The sequence below is a fragment of the Osmerus mordax genome, chromosome 17 (genome assembly GCF_038355195.1).
Source record: "Osmerus mordax isolate fOsmMor3 chromosome 17, fOsmMor3.pri, whole genome shotgun sequence".
Taxonomy (NCBI): domain Eukaryota; kingdom Metazoa; phylum Chordata; class Actinopteri; order Osmeriformes; family Osmeridae; genus Osmerus; species Osmerus mordax.
This window is the reverse complement of record NC_090066.1, coordinates 1,797,679-1,814,712: the sequence shown is the minus strand read 5'-3', so window position 1 is coordinate 1,814,712 and position 17,034 is coordinate 1,797,679. Positions and strand designations below refer to the sequence as shown.

Below are 17,034 nucleotides of genomic sequence, written 5' to 3'. Positions count from 1 at the left end.
ACACACACACACACACACACACACACACACACACTCACACACACAGACACAAACATACTCACACATACTCACACTCACACACACAGACACACACATACTCACACGCACACACACTCACACACACACTCAAACATACTCACACACACTCACACTCACACACACAGACACACACATACTCACACGCACACACACTCACACACACACTCAAACATACTCACACACACACACTCAAACATCTCCTTGACCAAGTGTGTATGTGTCCCCTGCTTCAGGCGTGAGCGTCCTGGCTGTGGGAGTAGCTGACGCAGACATCGAGGAGCTGAAGAAGATCGCCTCTCCCAGCAGCTACAAGAACATCTTCTACGCCAGCACCTTTGACGACTTCCCCTCCATCGAGAGAGAGTTCATCAGCAACATCTGCAGCGAGGCACTGCTCTCAGAATTCAAACAAAACGACGAGGTGAATTTGATATTACTCTGAAATGATCCCCCCACCCCCTCCGAAAATGTACTACGGATTTATTTTTCCAATTTGTATATATTTTTATACTTACAAACATTAGAATAGTTTATGTTTCTATAAGTGTTTCACATGATAAAGTCTTCATTGATTTATGTTTCAGTCTACCCAGCTGGATACCCCGACAGACGATCCTGATGAACTAACCAAACCACAGGGACCCTGTCCCTCCCAGTGTGTCAAAGTAGGTCTCGTCCTCCTATAAGCAGCATCAGCAACATCAGCACCAGTTGTATTGGCCTTCCTGGGAGATTATGGAGGCTGTTTTTCAATGTCTTTTTTTAGCAGTTTTGTAATCTCCTGTTTTATTTGTCTTTCACTCATCGCAACATTATTTTGCCAATCGTCATCGCATGATTAATTGAATCTTCTCCTAATTAATTTTGTTGCTCTCTTAGGGTCAGAAAGGTGACAAGGTGAGTTCACTTTTAATTGTGTGACATTTGAGATGGAATATGTACAGCTTTTTGACAGATATTAAACCTCTGTATCTGTTTTGCTCACTTTCTATTCCGGTGTTTAGGGAGACGGCTCTGGTGTCGGAGGCCTGGTATGTCTGACATTCAATCACTCACTCATTCACTCATTCATTCACTCATTCAGTAAGTCATTCATTCACTCATTCAGTCGGTCATTCATTCACTCATTAAGTAAGTCATTTATTCACTCATTCATTAAGTCATTCATTCACTCATTCAGTCGGTCACTCATTAAGTAAGTCATTCATTCACTCATTCATTAAGTCATTCATTCATTAATTCTCATTGAGTTGTTGCCACAGTCCTGTTGTCTCACAACATGCTGTTTCCTCCACAGAGCCTGAAACTGGGCACAGCGGGGTACGACCCTTTCAGTTTGAAATCTAAAGGAGAGAAGGGAGAGAGGGTGAGGGCCAGTGTTTCACCACAGTCACAACACGCGTGAGCCGTTCTGTAATCCCACTGGCTCTCTTAACCTGAATGACCTGATCACGGTCCCTTATCTTGTTATCATTACACAGGGTGTATTTGTTGCTGTGCTTAATTCAAACCGGATGCTGTGCAACATTAAAGACACACATTTGGTATCCATCATATTAATATTCTCACATATGGAGCGACAAGGGAACCAACTGAATATTGCCAATATTTCATTACATGTCAAACATTTTGCTATTTGCTCATGAGGCTTGAAATATTTTTTGGCTTGTGATACTTCAAGGGGCGACAGATTTAGCAGAGTTTTGGTTTTGCTGTAGTAATCTAGTTTCTGGCACAGACCATAATTTTCTTATTTTACAGGGACTCCCTGGAACAGATGGTGTCCCAGGGTTGCCAGGACGACCTGGTAGAACCGGACCACCAGGGTCCGCTGGACAGCGGGTAAAAAACCCTAAATAGTGACAAATAATTTAATGCGGTCACCTAGTTTCACGAGCATTGTCACGGTAACGTACGTTCCTGTTTTGTTTCAGGGTACAGAAGGAGTCCCAGGTGATATGGTATGTGCACATTCAGTAATTAGCAGGAACATGTGTTTTTAATAATACAAACAGTATCAGACACTGTTTATCATGAGCTATGTCAGAAGATATTCCCTAGTTCTTACTTCTGTGATAAAAGTCTCTTGGGAGCCCAGCTTCACTGTGCTCTGGTTGTGTAGATAATTTACGGTATTGTACCTTACCTGTTGAAACCTTAAAATAAATCCTCAACTTTGTACGTCAGAATGATTCATAAAGAAACAGGAATCTGTTTTTTTAATAATTATAATCGCACATTATGCAGCCTGAAGTAATTACTATGGTACAGCCATGCACTATGAAGGACAGATGGTTAGGCATGCTTGATTAAGTAGTTTCCATATTATACTGTGTGTCGGTTGAAAAGGTGACTATTACATTCCTTCCTAGTGGATGTTAACAATGTTATTCCTCTGGTGGGATCTGAATGCGACGTTGATTACGTTCTCATTCATCCTTTCTTTCTCTCCCTTCTCCTGCTCCCCTCCACTGTTCCCCTTCTCCTCTTCCACTGTTCCCCTTCTCCTGTTCCACTGTTCCCCTTCTCCTCTTCCACTGTTCCCCTTCTCCTGTTCCCCTTCTCCTGTTCCACTGTTCCCCTTCTCCTGTTCCACTGTTCCCCTTCTCCTGTTCCACTGTTCCCCTTCTCCTCTTCCACTGTTCCCCTTCTCCTGTTCCACTGTTACCCTTCTCCTCTTCCACTGTTCCCCTTCTCCTGTTCCCCTTCTCCTGTTCCACTGTTCCCCTTCTCCTGTTCCACTGTTCCACTGTTCCCCTTCTCCTGTTCCACTGTTCCCCTTCTCCTGTTCCACTGTTCCACTGTTCCCCTTCTCCTGTTCCACTGTTCCCCTTCTCCTGTTCCACTGTTCCCCTTCTCCTCTTCCACTGTTCTCCTGTTCCACTGTTCCCCTTCTCCTGTTCCACTGTTCCCCTTCTCCTGTTCCCCTTCCACTGTTCCACTGTTCCCCTTCTCCTGTTCCACTGTTCCACTGTTCCCCTTCTCCTGTTCCACTGTTCCCCTTCTCCTGTTCCACTGTTCTCCTGTTCTCCTGTTCTCCTGTTCCACTGTTCCACTGTTCCCCTCTCCTCTCCTCTCCTCTCCTCTCATCCTATCTTGTGTCCGCAGGGTCCTGCTGGTATCACAGGACCAAAGGGACAGAGAGGAGAGAGGGTAAGTCTCACCTGTCTCACCACACCTGGACTGAGTAACCACACGCTCACCTGTCGGTGGAGGCGGCTGATCAAAGCAGGAAATGACAAGTGTGGTTTCTCCCAAATTACGTAACTTTGCCCGTTTCCCCCCAGGGGGAGCCTGGGTACGTCATAGGGGGCATGGACACACTGACCCCAGGACGGAAAGGGGAACCGGGATCGTCTGTGAGTACCCATAGCAACCGATTTATGTTTACAAGAAACAAATCTACAATTCCTTAAAAAGCAGACCTCACAGGAGACATGAGACAAGTCCTCCGTGTCTTCCAGGGCCCTCAAGGCCCTCAGGGCTCCCAGGGCCCCCAGGGTGCCCCAGGGGTCCCCGGGGTGTCTGGAACTTCTGGGCTCCCTGGACAAGCCGGACCCATTGGCCCCCCAGGCCTGTCCGTCAAGGTAACCGCTCAACATGCTTTATTTGGGGGGCAGATAAAGGGGCAGTTTGCTGAGCCACATAGAGTAGTACAGTTAGTAACGCAATACCGGAAATATGTTAGAAGTACGAATAAAATAAGTGATGAAAGTAAACACTACTTACATTAGTAATACTGTATAGTGTGTACATTAACATTTAGTCATTTAGCAGACGCTCTTATCCAGAGCGACTTACAGTAAGTACAGGGACATTCCCCCGAGGCAAGTAGGGTGAAGTGCCTTGCCCAAGGACACAACGTCATTTGGCACAGCCGGGGAATCGAACTGGCAACCTTCAGATTACTAGCCCGCTTCCCTAAACGCTCAGCCACCTGACTCCCTGTGTACATGTGTGTGATTATGCAGGGCCTTGTATCGATTTGTTGGACTGATCACACACTGTTTCACACTGTCAGTGTCCTTTGATCACGTGCAAAAATCACGTCAAGCTAAATGACTCACAGCAAGTCATTACAGTAGGGTTGAGATGTGTCTGTTTAGGTTCAGGCTGTGTGACAGCATGTAATGATGCTCTCTGTCCTGCAGGGGGAGCATGGAGAACCAGGAGCCAAAGTGAGTCATGGATCCTCTTTTACATGGATGTCTGTGGGGGTTTTTTTACCAGCCAAGAATGATTGTTTTAACTTCTCGTACTTTGTAATTGGTACTGAGACAATGACGTTACCTTAAGTTTCAGGTAAAGAAGTAGAATGTGCTAAATTAATGTGATTTGCTTTTGTTCTGTGCGCTTCTTGTGGTTTCTGAAAGGGCTTGCGTGGAAAACAAGGTCTGAAGGGTGACCAAGGAGAGAACGGCAGAGACGTGAGTTCAGCTGATGAGGCGGGAGGGTTCAGGGGGGCAGGAGGGGGCAGGGGGGGGGCAGGAGGGGGCAGGGGGGGGTCAGGAGGGTTCAGGGGGGGGCAGGAGGGGGCAGGAGGTGGCAGGGGGGGAAAGGAGGGGGCAGGGGTGGCGGGATGGGGCAGGGGGGGAAGGAGGGGGCAGGGGGGGAAAGGAGGGGGCAGGGGTGGCGGGATGGGGCAGGGGGGGAAGGAGGGGGCAGGGGGGGCGGGAGGGTTCAGGGGGGGGCAGGAGGGTTCAGGGGGGGGCAGGAGGGGGCAGGAGGGGGCAGGAGGGGGCAGGAGGGTTCAGGGGGGGGCAGGAGGGGGCAGGGGGGGGCAGGAGGGGGCAGGAGGGTTCAGGGGGGGGCAGGAGGGGGCAGGAGGGGGCAGGAGGGGGCAGGAGGGGGCAGGAGGGTTCAGGGGGGGGCAGGAGGGGGCAGGGGGGGGCAGGAGGGGGCAGGGGGGGGGCAGGGGGGGGCAGGGGGGGAAAGAGGGTTCAGGGGGGGCGGGAGGGTTCAGGGGGGGCAGGAGGGGGCAGGAGGGGGCAGTAGGGGGCAGGGTTAACATGCATAAATATATAAAAGCATATGTGTTTATACACTTGTTAAATGTAATGTGTCTAAATGGTTTCCACGCAGGGAATGGCAGGTTTACCTGGACCAATAGGGATTGATGGGGTTCCAGGGTTCACAGGTCAAAAGGGCGAGAGGGTAAGATCATGAAGGAGCTGATGTTGAAGTGAACTTCACGCCCACCCTCCAGGGATGTGACCTGTGTACACACACTGTCATTCCCAGGGAGAGGAAGGGATTGGGGTCCAAGGTGTTCAAGGTCCTCGTGGAGAGCCGGGAGATAAGGTCAGATCACGCCTTCATCTTCTCTTAAACCATTGATTTGACATGGAAACCATCAATTCACGGTTAAGTGGAAATACATAGAATTTCATGCCACTTCAAGGCAACACAACATACTTGATCACTCAAACGGTTTAGCGTGGTGAAAGAAAAATGTGAATCAGCCAAACTGTTTTGTTCCTGTGGATGATCAGACGTTTTGTTGTGCAGGGACATCATGGTCTAACTGGACCTCAGGGCACAAAGGTACAGAGAGACACGACCTCCAAACCACCCTGCAACTATTCACGTGTGCTCCACAGGAACACACAGACCTGCCTGTCTGATTGACAGATTATATTCCAGAATTCCGCCCCTCGCTGTGTCGTCGTAACGTGTGTTTTGTGTGTCCTCTCTTTCTTCGAGGGTGAGGCGGGCGTCCAGGGCGTCCAAGGAGCAGTCGGGCCACGGGTAAGCATCGTCCTCCCCACTGTGACATCACATCCTCCCCACTGTGACATCACATCCTCCCCACTAGATCATGTGTGAGGATGTGATGTCACAGTACTGTCTGTGTGGGCTCTTCACCAGGCAGGGAGTCACAACATCACTTCAGATGATACGAGTTTTCCCGTTGTTCCTTGTCTTCCTTGAGGGTTTAGGCTGGTGGAGGTGCAGTTCTGTGGGGCGTGTGTGAAGCCCTCTGTGGCACTGCGTGTCAAAAGGGGCCGTGCATATAACATTTGATTGGGTTTCTGTGATGAAATGATCGACGAAGGATGATTTGTTTTCATTCGCAGGGGAAGAAAGGGTTGAAAGGGGAGCAGGGGAACAAGGTGAGACGCTCGCTCGCTCTCCTTCTCCTTACGTTAAAACATGGCTGCTGTCTAATTAAAATGTTTGCTGTTTTATCAGAGCGTTGATGGAGAAAATTAATTTCTCTCAGCCTGGGGTCAATTGCTGAGCTCTGATTGGCTTGAGAGTGTGATTGACTCTGGGCTTGTGTGTGTGTGTGTCATCCCATCACTGTGTCTTTTTAAAACTGCACAGCCTCTTCACTGCCTCTCCCTCAATGCCTTGTCCTACCGTTTAACATACAAATATATAGTTTTTCTACAGTCTCCCCTTCACTACATCAGGACTTGTATTGCTTTGTCCCATACAGGGTGACCGTGGAGATGGAGGGAGTGTGGGGCCTCCGGGACTGACGGTGAGTATCGTCTCCTTTGCCTTCTGGAAAAATCCATCCTGATACATTGAACAGCGTATATTCTACAGTATCAGGGACAACTACATTCTGGCCTAGTGAACGTGTCTGAATACGTGCGCCAAGTGTTTTACGATGTTTCCTGTAGAAGCTCTGTGTGAGGATGGTTTGCTACGTCCCGTTACCTGAAGCTCCGACACAAACTGGTCAGACGTTGGCTTTGACTGAGCTTTGACGCTCGCTGTGAAAGTTTGCTTTGTGACATCACACGGACACTTCATCAAGTTCTTTCAACTCCCTGGGTTCTGAGCCGCACCCCTGCAAATCAGATCTGATCCACATGATCCGCAGAGGAGTGTGTGTGTGTGAATGTGTGTGCGTATGGGTGTGTGTGTGAATGCGTGCGTGCGTGTGTGTGTGTGCTTATGTGTGTGTACCTTAGGGAAATTAACCCCTCTGATTAGTGTGGGGTAGCCTGCCTTCTCCCACCATCCTGTCCAGCCATGGATTTAGCCCCTGGTTCTGCTTCACTCACTCCAATATTAAAAAAGCCCTCTCTGATCTCTGGCTGATTAAAATTATTGAAAGAAATCCATACCACACTGTATGAGGAAGGTATAAACAGGTCTTCAGCTGGTCATGATTCTCAGATCTCGGTTCCTTGTGAAGGATCTTCATTCGAAATGATTATGAAGTTTGCCCAGTGCTTTGGCTTGCTAACGGTCCATCTGAGATGCATCGATGACTTTATACTCAGAGCAGTTTGTGTAAACCTACATGGCGAATAAACCGAATTCTGATTCTGTTTGATGAAGAAGGGGAGAAGTATGTCAAATAAGGCTCAAAGTTCTTACTTTTAGAGGTCATACTGGCTTAATAATTCACTTCATAATTAACTATGTTTCACACACACACACACACATATTTAAGTACCAATAATAACCTATTCTGCATATTTGTGACACAGTAAGTGTGTCTACAGTAGTCATGTTTCATGAGACTGTGTGTGATAACTCTGATGTCCTCTCAGGGCCTGAGCGGAGCGACGGGACCTAAGGGTGATGAAGTGAGTGCTACTGTTGTGTGTGTGTGTGTGTTGGTGTGTGTGTATATATGTGTGTGTGTTTTGTAGTGTGTGTGTGTGTTTAACTATTTGTCTTGTCACAGGGACAAAGAGGCCTGCCTGGCGATCCAGCAAAAGGGGTAAATCATGAATCATCTAAAGTGGTCTGTGGTACTGAACATGTCTGTATGCATCCACACACACTATACTGTATACAACAAGCAATACCACACAGTACATGACTTCCTGTTTCCTTCTCAGATTCTTGGTCCAACAGGGAAAAAGGGAACCAGAGTGAGTATTTTTTTCATCTCAATGATTATTTGTTCTGCGATTTCCCTCCCTTCAGTGTGTTGTCATTCGAGCGCTGATCGAGGTGGATCCTCTTCCCAGCCGCCTCTCAAGACCTCAACACCTCTGAGGCTCTCACACTGGGTGCTTTTAGCGTTTAATCCTTGTGTTGCAGACCTTAGCCTGCGAGTCTGTTTGCGAGTCGTACTGTAAGTCCTGTTGATTGGCGGTATCCCCCAACAACATGGGGCCTCGTCCCTCAGGGTCCCTGTCAGCAAACGCTCAGTTGTGATTTCCAATCCAGATCCCTTCTCACCAGACCGTCCTCGGGGTGTTATTAAAGTTGGTGACAAACAAGGTTTTGATTATCTGCAAGCTGTCTGAGAAAACTCTAGATTGGTTCGATGCTCCTTGCTAATCTCTGCGGGACACTTCTGAGCTCCTGTTGATTGGACAGACACGTCTAGTTCTGTGCATCGATTGGCCCTTCTGACAGGAAGTGTTGTGTTTCCCAGGGAGATGTTGGGCCAGTGGGACCTGCTGGACTTCAAGGGATAAAAGGCCTTCAAGGACTGAAGGGAGAAAAGGTAAACACTGGTTGACATGGATGAATGGATGTATGGATGATATCATGGTATCTTGTACATTTGTATTTTTTGTAACATGGTATCTTGTACATTTGTATTTTTTGTAACATGGTATCTTGTACATTTGTATTTTTTGTAATATTTGTATTTTTGTATTTTTATATTGTAATTTACGGCAATTTATATTTTATTGTATATTTAATTCTATTCTAATCCCACTTAGTACTGCTAGTTTATGTACCCTTAGTATAGTTAGTACACATATTTACATTTTAGTTATATGTTTATTGTATGCACCTTCCTGCCTGCCAAAGCAAATTCCTTGTCTGTGCAAACTTTCATGGCGAATAAATCCCCCCCTTTCTGAATGGGTGGATGGATCGGTGAATGGATGCTTATTGAGCATGCTAACATTGACTTGTATAAACCGTTTTTTTTTTATTAAAATAAAACCAGTATTTTAAATCACTGGATTGACTGAAGAGACCTTGTCTGTTTCACTGTCTGCCGGGTGTGTGTAGGGCAGTCCAGGGTTCGGGATTCCTGGACAACAGGGACCCAAGGGAGAGAACGGCGAAAGGGTGAGCGAACGGGGGTTTCCTAAACAGGGAATCAGGTGGCTGAGCGGTTAGAGAATCGGGCTTGTAATCAGAAGTTTGCTGGTTTGATTCCCGGCCTTGTCAAATGACGTTGTGTCCTTGTGAAAGGCACTTCACCCTACTTGCCTCGAGGGAATGTCCCTGTACTTACTGTAAGTCGCTCTGGATAAGAGCGTCTGCTAAATGACTAAATGTTAATCATTAAAATCTTTTGCAGTGGTACTCCATCAATAATTTCTCAGAGACTTTACAGATTACAGATTTGTTTTTAAACGCCATACATTTTTCAAATAAATATCGGTTACGTCCAGGAAATGATTCATGTTGTTCGTTTGTACTTTGTTGTGTTCTATTTGTTAACCCAACAAGCTTTCCTTCCTCTTAGGGAAATGTCGGTTTGTCTGGTAAACCAGGGCCCAAGGTAAGAACCAATCATCTCTTGTGTATGTGTCTTCTGTGTCGAATTTGAAACAGTTGTTCATTAAGGCAAAACGGCAAACAAACCTTGGATCGCCAAGTGACTGAGGAAAATCAGTTTTAAAACCCTGGGTGTGTTCTTGTTTGCAGGGACAGGATGGCTCTGGAGGTGTCAAAGGGGCGGTTGGTTTCCCAGGAAATCCTGGAGCACCAGGACTTAGAGGTAAAGATGTAAGTAAATCCAGAGAGGTTGTTACAAAACTGATAGTGTGTGTGTGTGTGTGTCTGTATGCGTGTTCAGTGTATGTATTAGGATTGGTACACGCGTATATTGGGGCCTGGTACAGGTGTGGTGACAGCTCTTGTGTTCCACAGGGTCTACCTGGCTTGAAAGGAGATTCGGGGGCGAGGGTGAGTTCTCTTTTCCGTTAGACTTTTGTCGCTATGACGACCACACGGGTCACCTCTTCTTCACGTGTTTCTCAGGGAGACCAGGGTGCTGCTGGGGAGCCGGGCGACCGAGGGATCAGGGTAAGATCTCATCTGCTCCGACTGTACCTGGCTACGCAGGAGAGGGAAGCAGACTGTTTTATATTCTTTTTGTTCTCTGTTTGTAGGGCCCGCTGGGGTTACCTGGGCGACCCGGAGACCCAGGACAAAAGGGGGACTCTGGGAAAATCGGTTTGCCGGTGAGCGTGGTATACTAGATTTGGATCGGACTCAAATCTGTACCGTTTGATATGCTACTCGATAAACTCTTGGTTGTGAGATTTCAACATCAACGAGAGAGACTTGTTGCGGGTCTGTTGTTTGAGGTGCTCAGATGAAACCGTTTCTTTGTTTCAGGGTGTTGAAGGCGTGAAGGGAGACAGAGGGGAGCCCGTAGGTTTGACGCTTGTGATAAAACACCAAACGCAATTATCATTCAGCCTGACGCCCGACTGCCTCACAGCGACACGGGCTGCCGTGCACCGCTGACTTCACCTTTTGTTTCGCCGCTCGGAAATCAAAAACTCTAAATTCTCTCGCCTTTTCTAATTTGATGTTCGGTCACATGAATGTACATGAATGAAGTCTCGCTTTAGCGGTCATGCCACCCGTGGGTTGCTGTGGTGGTGAGAGGCAGAGCTCTGTTGAGTCCAGTCTGTCTGATTGGCCTCCATCTTGTCTTGTCTTGTTTCCATGGTCACGCCGGTCCTCAGGGGAAGCCGGGCGCTCCGGGAGGGTACCCAGTAAGTAGCTGTCCCAGCATGCACCACTTTGCGTCAATTCAGCCATCTTTGACAAAACTAACCACTAAGGAGTTTGATCTGTTTCCAGTGGCGCTTGGGACGATAATGTCATGACAACTGGAAGACTTGAGATGCATTTGCATCGAATGCAAATGATTCATTTCATGATCAGTTTGATTCGTTTTTATCCTGTCTCATTTGATGTTTTTGTTCCTCCAGTTGACTTCAGACAACAATGTCCTGACAAGGGTGATCAAGGTGCGGAGACTGGCGTGGCATTTTTTTTTAAGATTCTACTTCAGAAATGTTTCACGTGTGCAATACTGTAGATGCATAAACACCTTAAACTGTTTTGTACTGTATTGCAGTCTACTGTCTTCAACTGTACTTTAAATGTAACCGTTGTGGTGTTTTGTGTGTGTGGTCAGGGGGAACCAGGAGACACCGGTCCAAGAGGAGAGACAGGTGTTCAAGGACCAAGAGTGAGTGTCACCCCTAGAGGTTAAAGGTTAAGGGTCAGAGGTCATATGCATGTTTCTTTGTTTTGACCTGCCAAGGGACTACAAATGCAAATTATCTTAAAGCTAATCTAAACAATCCGGTACGGATCAGATGACGCCATTTATGTTTTAAACTGTACATGGTTCCTTATCAGTCAAACTAAAATGTATCTAATAAAGACAGGGGTGTGTAGTAATCAGAAGGTGTGTGTTCATCTCTCCACAGGGTCCAGAAGGGACGCCAGGACTCCCTGGGAAATCTGCGGTGGGTCTTCCTCTCACTTCCTCTTCTTCTTCCTCTTCCTCTCACAGTGTTGGCTTGTTGTTTCCCAGGATGCAATCTAGTATACACTGTACCATACTGTACAGTACTGCATGTGGTGGTCATGTGACTGCTCTGCCTTCTCAGGGAGGTTCTGGGATCGGCAGAGATGGTCTGGATGGGTTGCCGGGACAACCTGGAAGCAAGGTTGGAACACTCCCTCTTTGACTCTTACATCATCTAAAAACACAACAGGGATGTTTCCAGGTGTTCTCCTGCTTGTTATCGTAGACCTGGTTGGAACTGGTAGAACTGGATATGAGCTGTTAGACGTGGTGACAGGGCGCTGACCCGCATGTTCCTTGTGTTGGCAGGGCGAGCAGGGACAGAGAGGAGAGCAAGGACGGGTGAGTGGACCTTCTCCTGCGTGACGCAGTTAACCTGCCTGGGCCTTCTCCTGCGTGACGCAGTTAACCTGCCTGGGCCTTCTCCTGCGTGACGCAGTTAACCCCACTGGGCGTTCTCCTGCGTGACACAGTTAACCCCACTGGGCGTTCTCCTGCGTGACGCAGTTAACCCCACTGGGCGTTCTCCTGCGTGACACAGTTAACCTGCCTGGGCGTTCTCCTGCATGACGCAGTTAACCCCACTGGGCGTTCTCCTGCGTGACACAGTTAACCTGCCTGGGCGTTCTCCTGCGTGACGCAGTTAACCTGCCTGGGCCTTCTCCTGCGTGACGCAGTTAACCTGCCTGGGCCTTCTCCTGCGTGACACAGTTAACCTGCCTGGGCGTTCTCCTGCGTGACGCAGTTAACCTGCCTGGGCGTTCTCCTGCATGACGCAGTTAACCTGCCTGGGCCTTCTCCTGCGTGACGCAGTTAACCTGCCTGGGCGTTCTCCTGCGTGACGCAGTTAACCTGCCTGGGCGTTCTCCTGCGTGACGCAGTTAACCTGCCTGGGCGTTCTCCTGCGTGACGCAGTTAACCTGCCTGGGCGTTCTCCTGCGTGACGCAGTTAACCTGCCTGGGCGTTCTCCTGCGTGACGCAGTTAACCTGCCCGGGCGTTCTCCTGCGTCTGCCGGCAGCTTCCCCCCCTCCAGATTCTTCTACTCTATTGCACCTCATCAAACCAAACAGGCCGTTGATGAATGGCCGCAATCAGTTGATTAGCTGGAATCGGTTGTGCGTGATCGGCCGTTTAGCCCGAACAAAAGAGCGTCCAGTGGGACGCCCAGCAGGATGATGATGCACGTCAGTGATTCGTGAGCCTCACTGACGCATCTCACAGCGCAGTGCTGTGTTTTGATTATGCTGTATGCTACACGCATTCAAACAGATCCTGTGGGCTCTTTGTTTACATGGGATTGCTGAAGGAAGCTCTTTGAACCCAACCCTTAAGAATGCAATAAATGAAAACTAAGAATAGAAAAATAGGGACTTGCTACAAACATGGCTGTGAAACCAAAACAAGTCCCAGTTCAGCAGTTCATCATTACAGATTTGTTATAATGCATGGGCCGTTTTAGTACAGGGTATTAAACAGCATGCTGATTTGTACGCTATGCCCAGAGAGCTCTTTGACAAAGTGAGTGTGTGTTTGCGCTCTCGTTTCACTACCCTCATACTAAGAATGGGGGCGTATGCATTAGTGTTCGGGTTAGAATCACATTACGGCTTAGGGAATAGAGACATTTACATTGTTATTTAGCAGACGCTCTTATCCAGAGCGACTTACAGTAAGTACAGGGACATTCCCCCCAAAGGCAAGTAGGGAGAAGTGCCTTGCCCAAGGACACAACGTCATTTGGCACATCCGGGAATCGAACCAACAACATTCTGATTAATAGCCCGACTCCCTAATCGCTCAGCCATCTGACCCCCCGCTACAACATGGTTTTTAATGGGAGTGAATTGTTGGTCCTCACTAGGATAGTAAAACCAACCTCTGTGTGTGTGTGTGTGTGTGTGTGACCAGACTGGAGAGAAGGGCGATCAAGGCAGGATTGGTATAGCGGGCATGCCTGGTCTACCAGGGACTCCTGTGAGTATGATGCAACCAATCACATTGAAAATAGATGGTGTAGAAGTGAGAAGCAGGTGACATGTTTGACCTCTCTTGCAGGGAAGATCTGGCATTGATGGGAAGAGAGGACAGGCAGGAAAGGATGTAAGGTTATATGATGAAAACTGCTGTATTTTAAAGCAGAATTTGCTAAGGCCTGAAAGTGATTTCTCTTTCTAATCCACATTCTTAATATGTATATATTCTTTTCTTGTTACAGGGAGACCGAGGGCTCAGAGGCGATGACGGGAAAAAAGTATGTTTTTCCACTCACACTATATCCTGTAGCTCCTTTATATAATAATATCATGAAGAATACACATGTAAAGTGACCCTGTTCGATCCTTAGGGGGATAAGGGAGAAGCAGGGACTGATGTAAGTCGAAAACTCATGAATTTCCATGATTACAAACAGTGATACTGGTGGCATGGTAAACATGTGTTCTCCTCAGGGGAACGATGGCGTCAAGGGAGAACCAGGCGTCCCTGGGACACAAGTTCTAGTCACACAGGAGGTGAGACTAGAACTGCATCATATTAATACTATACTGATTTTACTCTTGTTTGTAGTTTGCATTATCTCTGCGCTGCTGTAATCCTGCAAATTTCCCCATTGTGGGACTAATAAATGATTATTTTATCTTATGTCTGTGCAGTGGTGCAGGGGTGTTGAAGTTTACGGTTTGTTTGATAATGTCTGTGTGTGACTCTCCTCCGACCTATCTCCCTAGGGTGCCTCTCTGGATGATATCAGACAGGCGTTCCCCATGCCCATGGGCCCCCCGGGAGCTATGGTCAGTTAAAACAATCTTCAAACTCAATCAAGGTTGTCAATCTCCGCACATCGCATGCTTCAGACGGCATCGTCTGCCAAGGAAGCCACACGAGACACAGCGTGGCGTGATCTCGATACGTTCTTCACACATTAGTTTGTCTTTGTTTAGTACATGTGGGCTTGGGGTGTAAAGTGTTGTGTGAACGAGCTTGATGTCCTGCATTCTGAATGCATGTTTCCTGTCTGCTCCTGTGTTTGTGAATAGGGGCCACCAGGGATGAAGGTAAGAGGAGGACGTTCTGAGAAGCTTTGGGGTTTAGGTTGGATTTTGGGGTGTTGATAGTTGTAAAGGTTGTTGTGACATGTGACTAAAATGGTACAGTGTTAGCAACACATTGCAGAGTTTAAGGAATTTATCGTGAGTGTATGTTGATATGTATTTTGTTTTGCAGGGAGACAAAGGAGAGAGGGGTTTAAAAGGAGAGAAGGTAATGTAAAGAGATGGGAAGTAACAAAGTACAAATACTAAAGTAACTCTACTTTAGTAAATTTTTCTGGGTCAATACTTCTTCACAATGTGTTTTTTGGACAACTTTTTAGAAAAGAAGATTTTAATTTTTAATTTTTTTTAAGTTGGAAAAAATATTTTTGAAATGCTTGATTGTTGTTTCACAGGGGGATGCTGGACTTCCAGGCAAAGCACCCGAGATGAAGGTATTTGTATTTATATTACAAACATATTTACCAAAATTTGCACACACTGTCAAACCCCATTTGTGGAAAACTTCTAAATCATTTACGGATACATTTCCCCAGGACATTGAAGTAATGTTTGAAACCTACGGCATAAGGGTGAGCCTTTTTCAATCTTTCATTCAATGCAGGAGTGTCGGTTTGTTTTCCAATGTGGGTGGGATAGCTTTTTTAAATAACTGAGGCTGCATTAATGATTGAAACAAGTTTCCTCTCAAGCAACACTGTCTCATAAAGACTCAATTTCCCAGCTGCCCCTGCTGAAGGCCCTGATTGACAGGCTGCTTCAGGACGGCATGGAGGAACTCCTGCAGGACCTGAGCACCTCCAGGAGGACCCTGGGAGAGAAGGAAAGACACGGTTCCAACATAATCTCTGAGTACACAGTAAGACACATTTACATTTAGTCATTTAGCAGACGCTCTTATCCAGAGCGACTTAAAGTACAGGGACATTCCCCCCGAAGCAAGTAGGGTGAAGTGCCTTGCCCAAGAACGTAATTTTTCACAGCCAGGACTCGAACCGGCAACCTTTTGATTGGTAGCACGATTCCCTAACCACTCAGCCATCCGACACGCATGGATCCTTGCTTCTGGGCCGCTCAGAAAAGTCGAAAACAAACCCTCAGCATTTCCAAATCGTTTCGAGCGCTACCTCTGATTGATATGATTTCATGAAAAGATGACGGTTTTATCCTATAGACTGCGGTCTTTTTTCTTGATCTGTTTCTTACCTGTCATTGTGAAGAGCCTGACGGATGGTTGTTGTGAATTTGAACAGAGCCCAGTCAAGTACGAGATCTCCAACGAGCCGCTGACTGTGATGGACACCATTGATGTGGAGGTGGACTCAGAAGTGAATACTCAGTTCCCAGAACCACCTTCTTCAGTAAGCTCCCAAGCTCCCACTCATCACAACACAGTATCGCTATAAATATAACATCGATTGTATAAAAATTCTTACTGTCAAACTCATCATAAAACTGTCCCAGCAAAGCCCTAGAAAGTCCAAAAGCGTCCAAAGCTTCACAAAATAACTAGACATTTTCATCTGTATTTGCTGCATAATCTTTCAATGATCGTTGAGTATTTATTTTGTGAAGGCTCTAATAAATGAAACAGTGGAGAGTCCCACATTCTGGGGGATCACCTCTATACATGGGGAACAGGACCCTGAAGGAATCACAACCAGATCCAATCAAGACCTGGAAGGGATCAGGACCAGATCCAATCAGGACCTAGAAGGGATCCGAACCAGATCCAATCAGGACCTGGAAGGGATCAGGACCAGATCCAATCAGGACCTAGAAGGGATCAGGACCAGATCCAATCAAGACCTGGAAGGGATCCGGTCTAGACCCAGTCAGGATCTGGAAAGGATCCGGTCCAGACCCAATGGGACTGACACCATGGAGGACTTCAGCACAGATCCCTCTCTAAAGGCTACTCTGACCATGACGAATGCTACCTTCCAACACACCTCATCTGAAACGGTACAGTGTTTTCTCCCTTTCTCTGCTGAGTTATCTAATATAGTCGATGTCAGTTGTCTGATTAGTGGAATCCCAAACGTTTCTTTGTATGCATTTGATGTATGTGTGTGTGTGTGTGTGTGTCAGAGGGTCTCAGGGCTCCCTGAGGCATCAGTAGAGACGGTTTTCCTCAGTCAGGAGGACTCCATGAGCAAGAACTCCGGAGAGAAGAGGAGAAACAGGGAGCGTGGAAAGGTGACGCTGCGACAGTGATTCCAGAACTCTGCCAGAACTCTAACTCCACCTTCATTCAGGGGATAAACTAACACCACGTTGATAGAATTCACGTATAAAAGTCCTTTCACGCGTACTGTTCCCCCTAAATCTTAAAACATTTGTGACTAAATAGGAATAAATAGATGCTTAAACCACAAAGTCAAACAGTGACAACTGAAGAATCAAAGCAATGTTCTGTTTAATGACCAAACTTCAAAACAAA

General features: G+C 47.1%; 1 protein-coding gene across 1 annotated transcript in view; it reads left to right on the top strand.

Moving 5' to 3' along the window:
- col7a1l (collagen type VII alpha 1-like) overlaps positions 1-17,034 on the top strand; it is a 49,329-nt gene that overhangs the window by 15,449 nt on the left and 16,846 nt on the right. Inside the window, exons 24-72 of the mRNA XM_067254942.1 lie at positions 273-460; positions 624-704; positions 919-936; positions 1,044-1,070; positions 1,337-1,405; positions 1,801-1,881; positions 1,974-2,000; positions 3,148-3,192; positions 3,327-3,398; positions 3,504-3,626; positions 4,191-4,217; positions 4,413-4,466; positions 5,122-5,193; positions 5,281-5,340; positions 5,548-5,583; positions 5,743-5,787; positions 6,117-6,152; positions 6,482-6,526; positions 7,554-7,589; positions 7,691-7,726; positions 7,848-7,880; positions 8,393-8,464; positions 8,986-9,045; positions 9,449-9,484; positions 9,631-9,711; positions 9,856-9,891; positions 9,967-10,011; positions 10,098-10,169; positions 10,327-10,362; positions 10,683-10,712; positions 10,932-10,970; positions 11,141-11,194; positions 11,439-11,477; positions 11,622-11,681; positions 11,849-11,881; positions 13,450-13,515; positions 13,597-13,641; positions 13,757-13,792; positions 13,886-13,912; positions 13,989-14,051; positions 14,268-14,330; positions 14,577-14,594; positions 14,764-14,799; positions 14,987-15,025; positions 15,128-15,163; positions 15,316-15,450; positions 15,845-15,952; positions 16,167-16,556; positions 16,683-16,790. Of these exons, the coding sequence (XP_067111043.1) occupies positions 273-460; positions 624-704; positions 919-936; positions 1,044-1,070; positions 1,337-1,405; positions 1,801-1,881; positions 1,974-2,000; positions 3,148-3,192; positions 3,327-3,398; positions 3,504-3,626; positions 4,191-4,217; positions 4,413-4,466; positions 5,122-5,193; positions 5,281-5,340; positions 5,548-5,583; positions 5,743-5,787; positions 6,117-6,152; positions 6,482-6,526; positions 7,554-7,589; positions 7,691-7,726; positions 7,848-7,880; positions 8,393-8,464; positions 8,986-9,045; positions 9,449-9,484; positions 9,631-9,711; positions 9,856-9,891; positions 9,967-10,011; positions 10,098-10,169; positions 10,327-10,362; positions 10,683-10,712; positions 10,932-10,970; positions 11,141-11,194; positions 11,439-11,477; positions 11,622-11,681; positions 11,849-11,881; positions 13,450-13,515; positions 13,597-13,641; positions 13,757-13,792; positions 13,886-13,912; positions 13,989-14,051; positions 14,268-14,330; positions 14,577-14,594; positions 14,764-14,799; positions 14,987-15,025; positions 15,128-15,163; positions 15,316-15,450; positions 15,845-15,952; positions 16,167-16,556; positions 16,683-16,790 (3,074 nt within the window). The remainder of the gene's footprint in view (positions 1-272; positions 461-623; positions 705-918; positions 937-1,043; positions 1,071-1,336; positions 1,406-1,800; positions 1,882-1,973; positions 2,001-3,147; positions 3,193-3,326; positions 3,399-3,503; positions 3,627-4,190; positions 4,218-4,412; positions 4,467-5,121; positions 5,194-5,280; positions 5,341-5,547; positions 5,584-5,742; positions 5,788-6,116; positions 6,153-6,481; positions 6,527-7,553; positions 7,590-7,690; positions 7,727-7,847; positions 7,881-8,392; positions 8,465-8,985; positions 9,046-9,448; positions 9,485-9,630; positions 9,712-9,855; positions 9,892-9,966; positions 10,012-10,097; positions 10,170-10,326; positions 10,363-10,682; positions 10,713-10,931; positions 10,971-11,140; positions 11,195-11,438; positions 11,478-11,621; positions 11,682-11,848; positions 11,882-13,449; positions 13,516-13,596; positions 13,642-13,756; positions 13,793-13,885; positions 13,913-13,988; positions 14,052-14,267; positions 14,331-14,576; positions 14,595-14,763; positions 14,800-14,986; positions 15,026-15,127; positions 15,164-15,315; positions 15,451-15,844; positions 15,953-16,166; positions 16,557-16,682; positions 16,791-17,034) is intronic.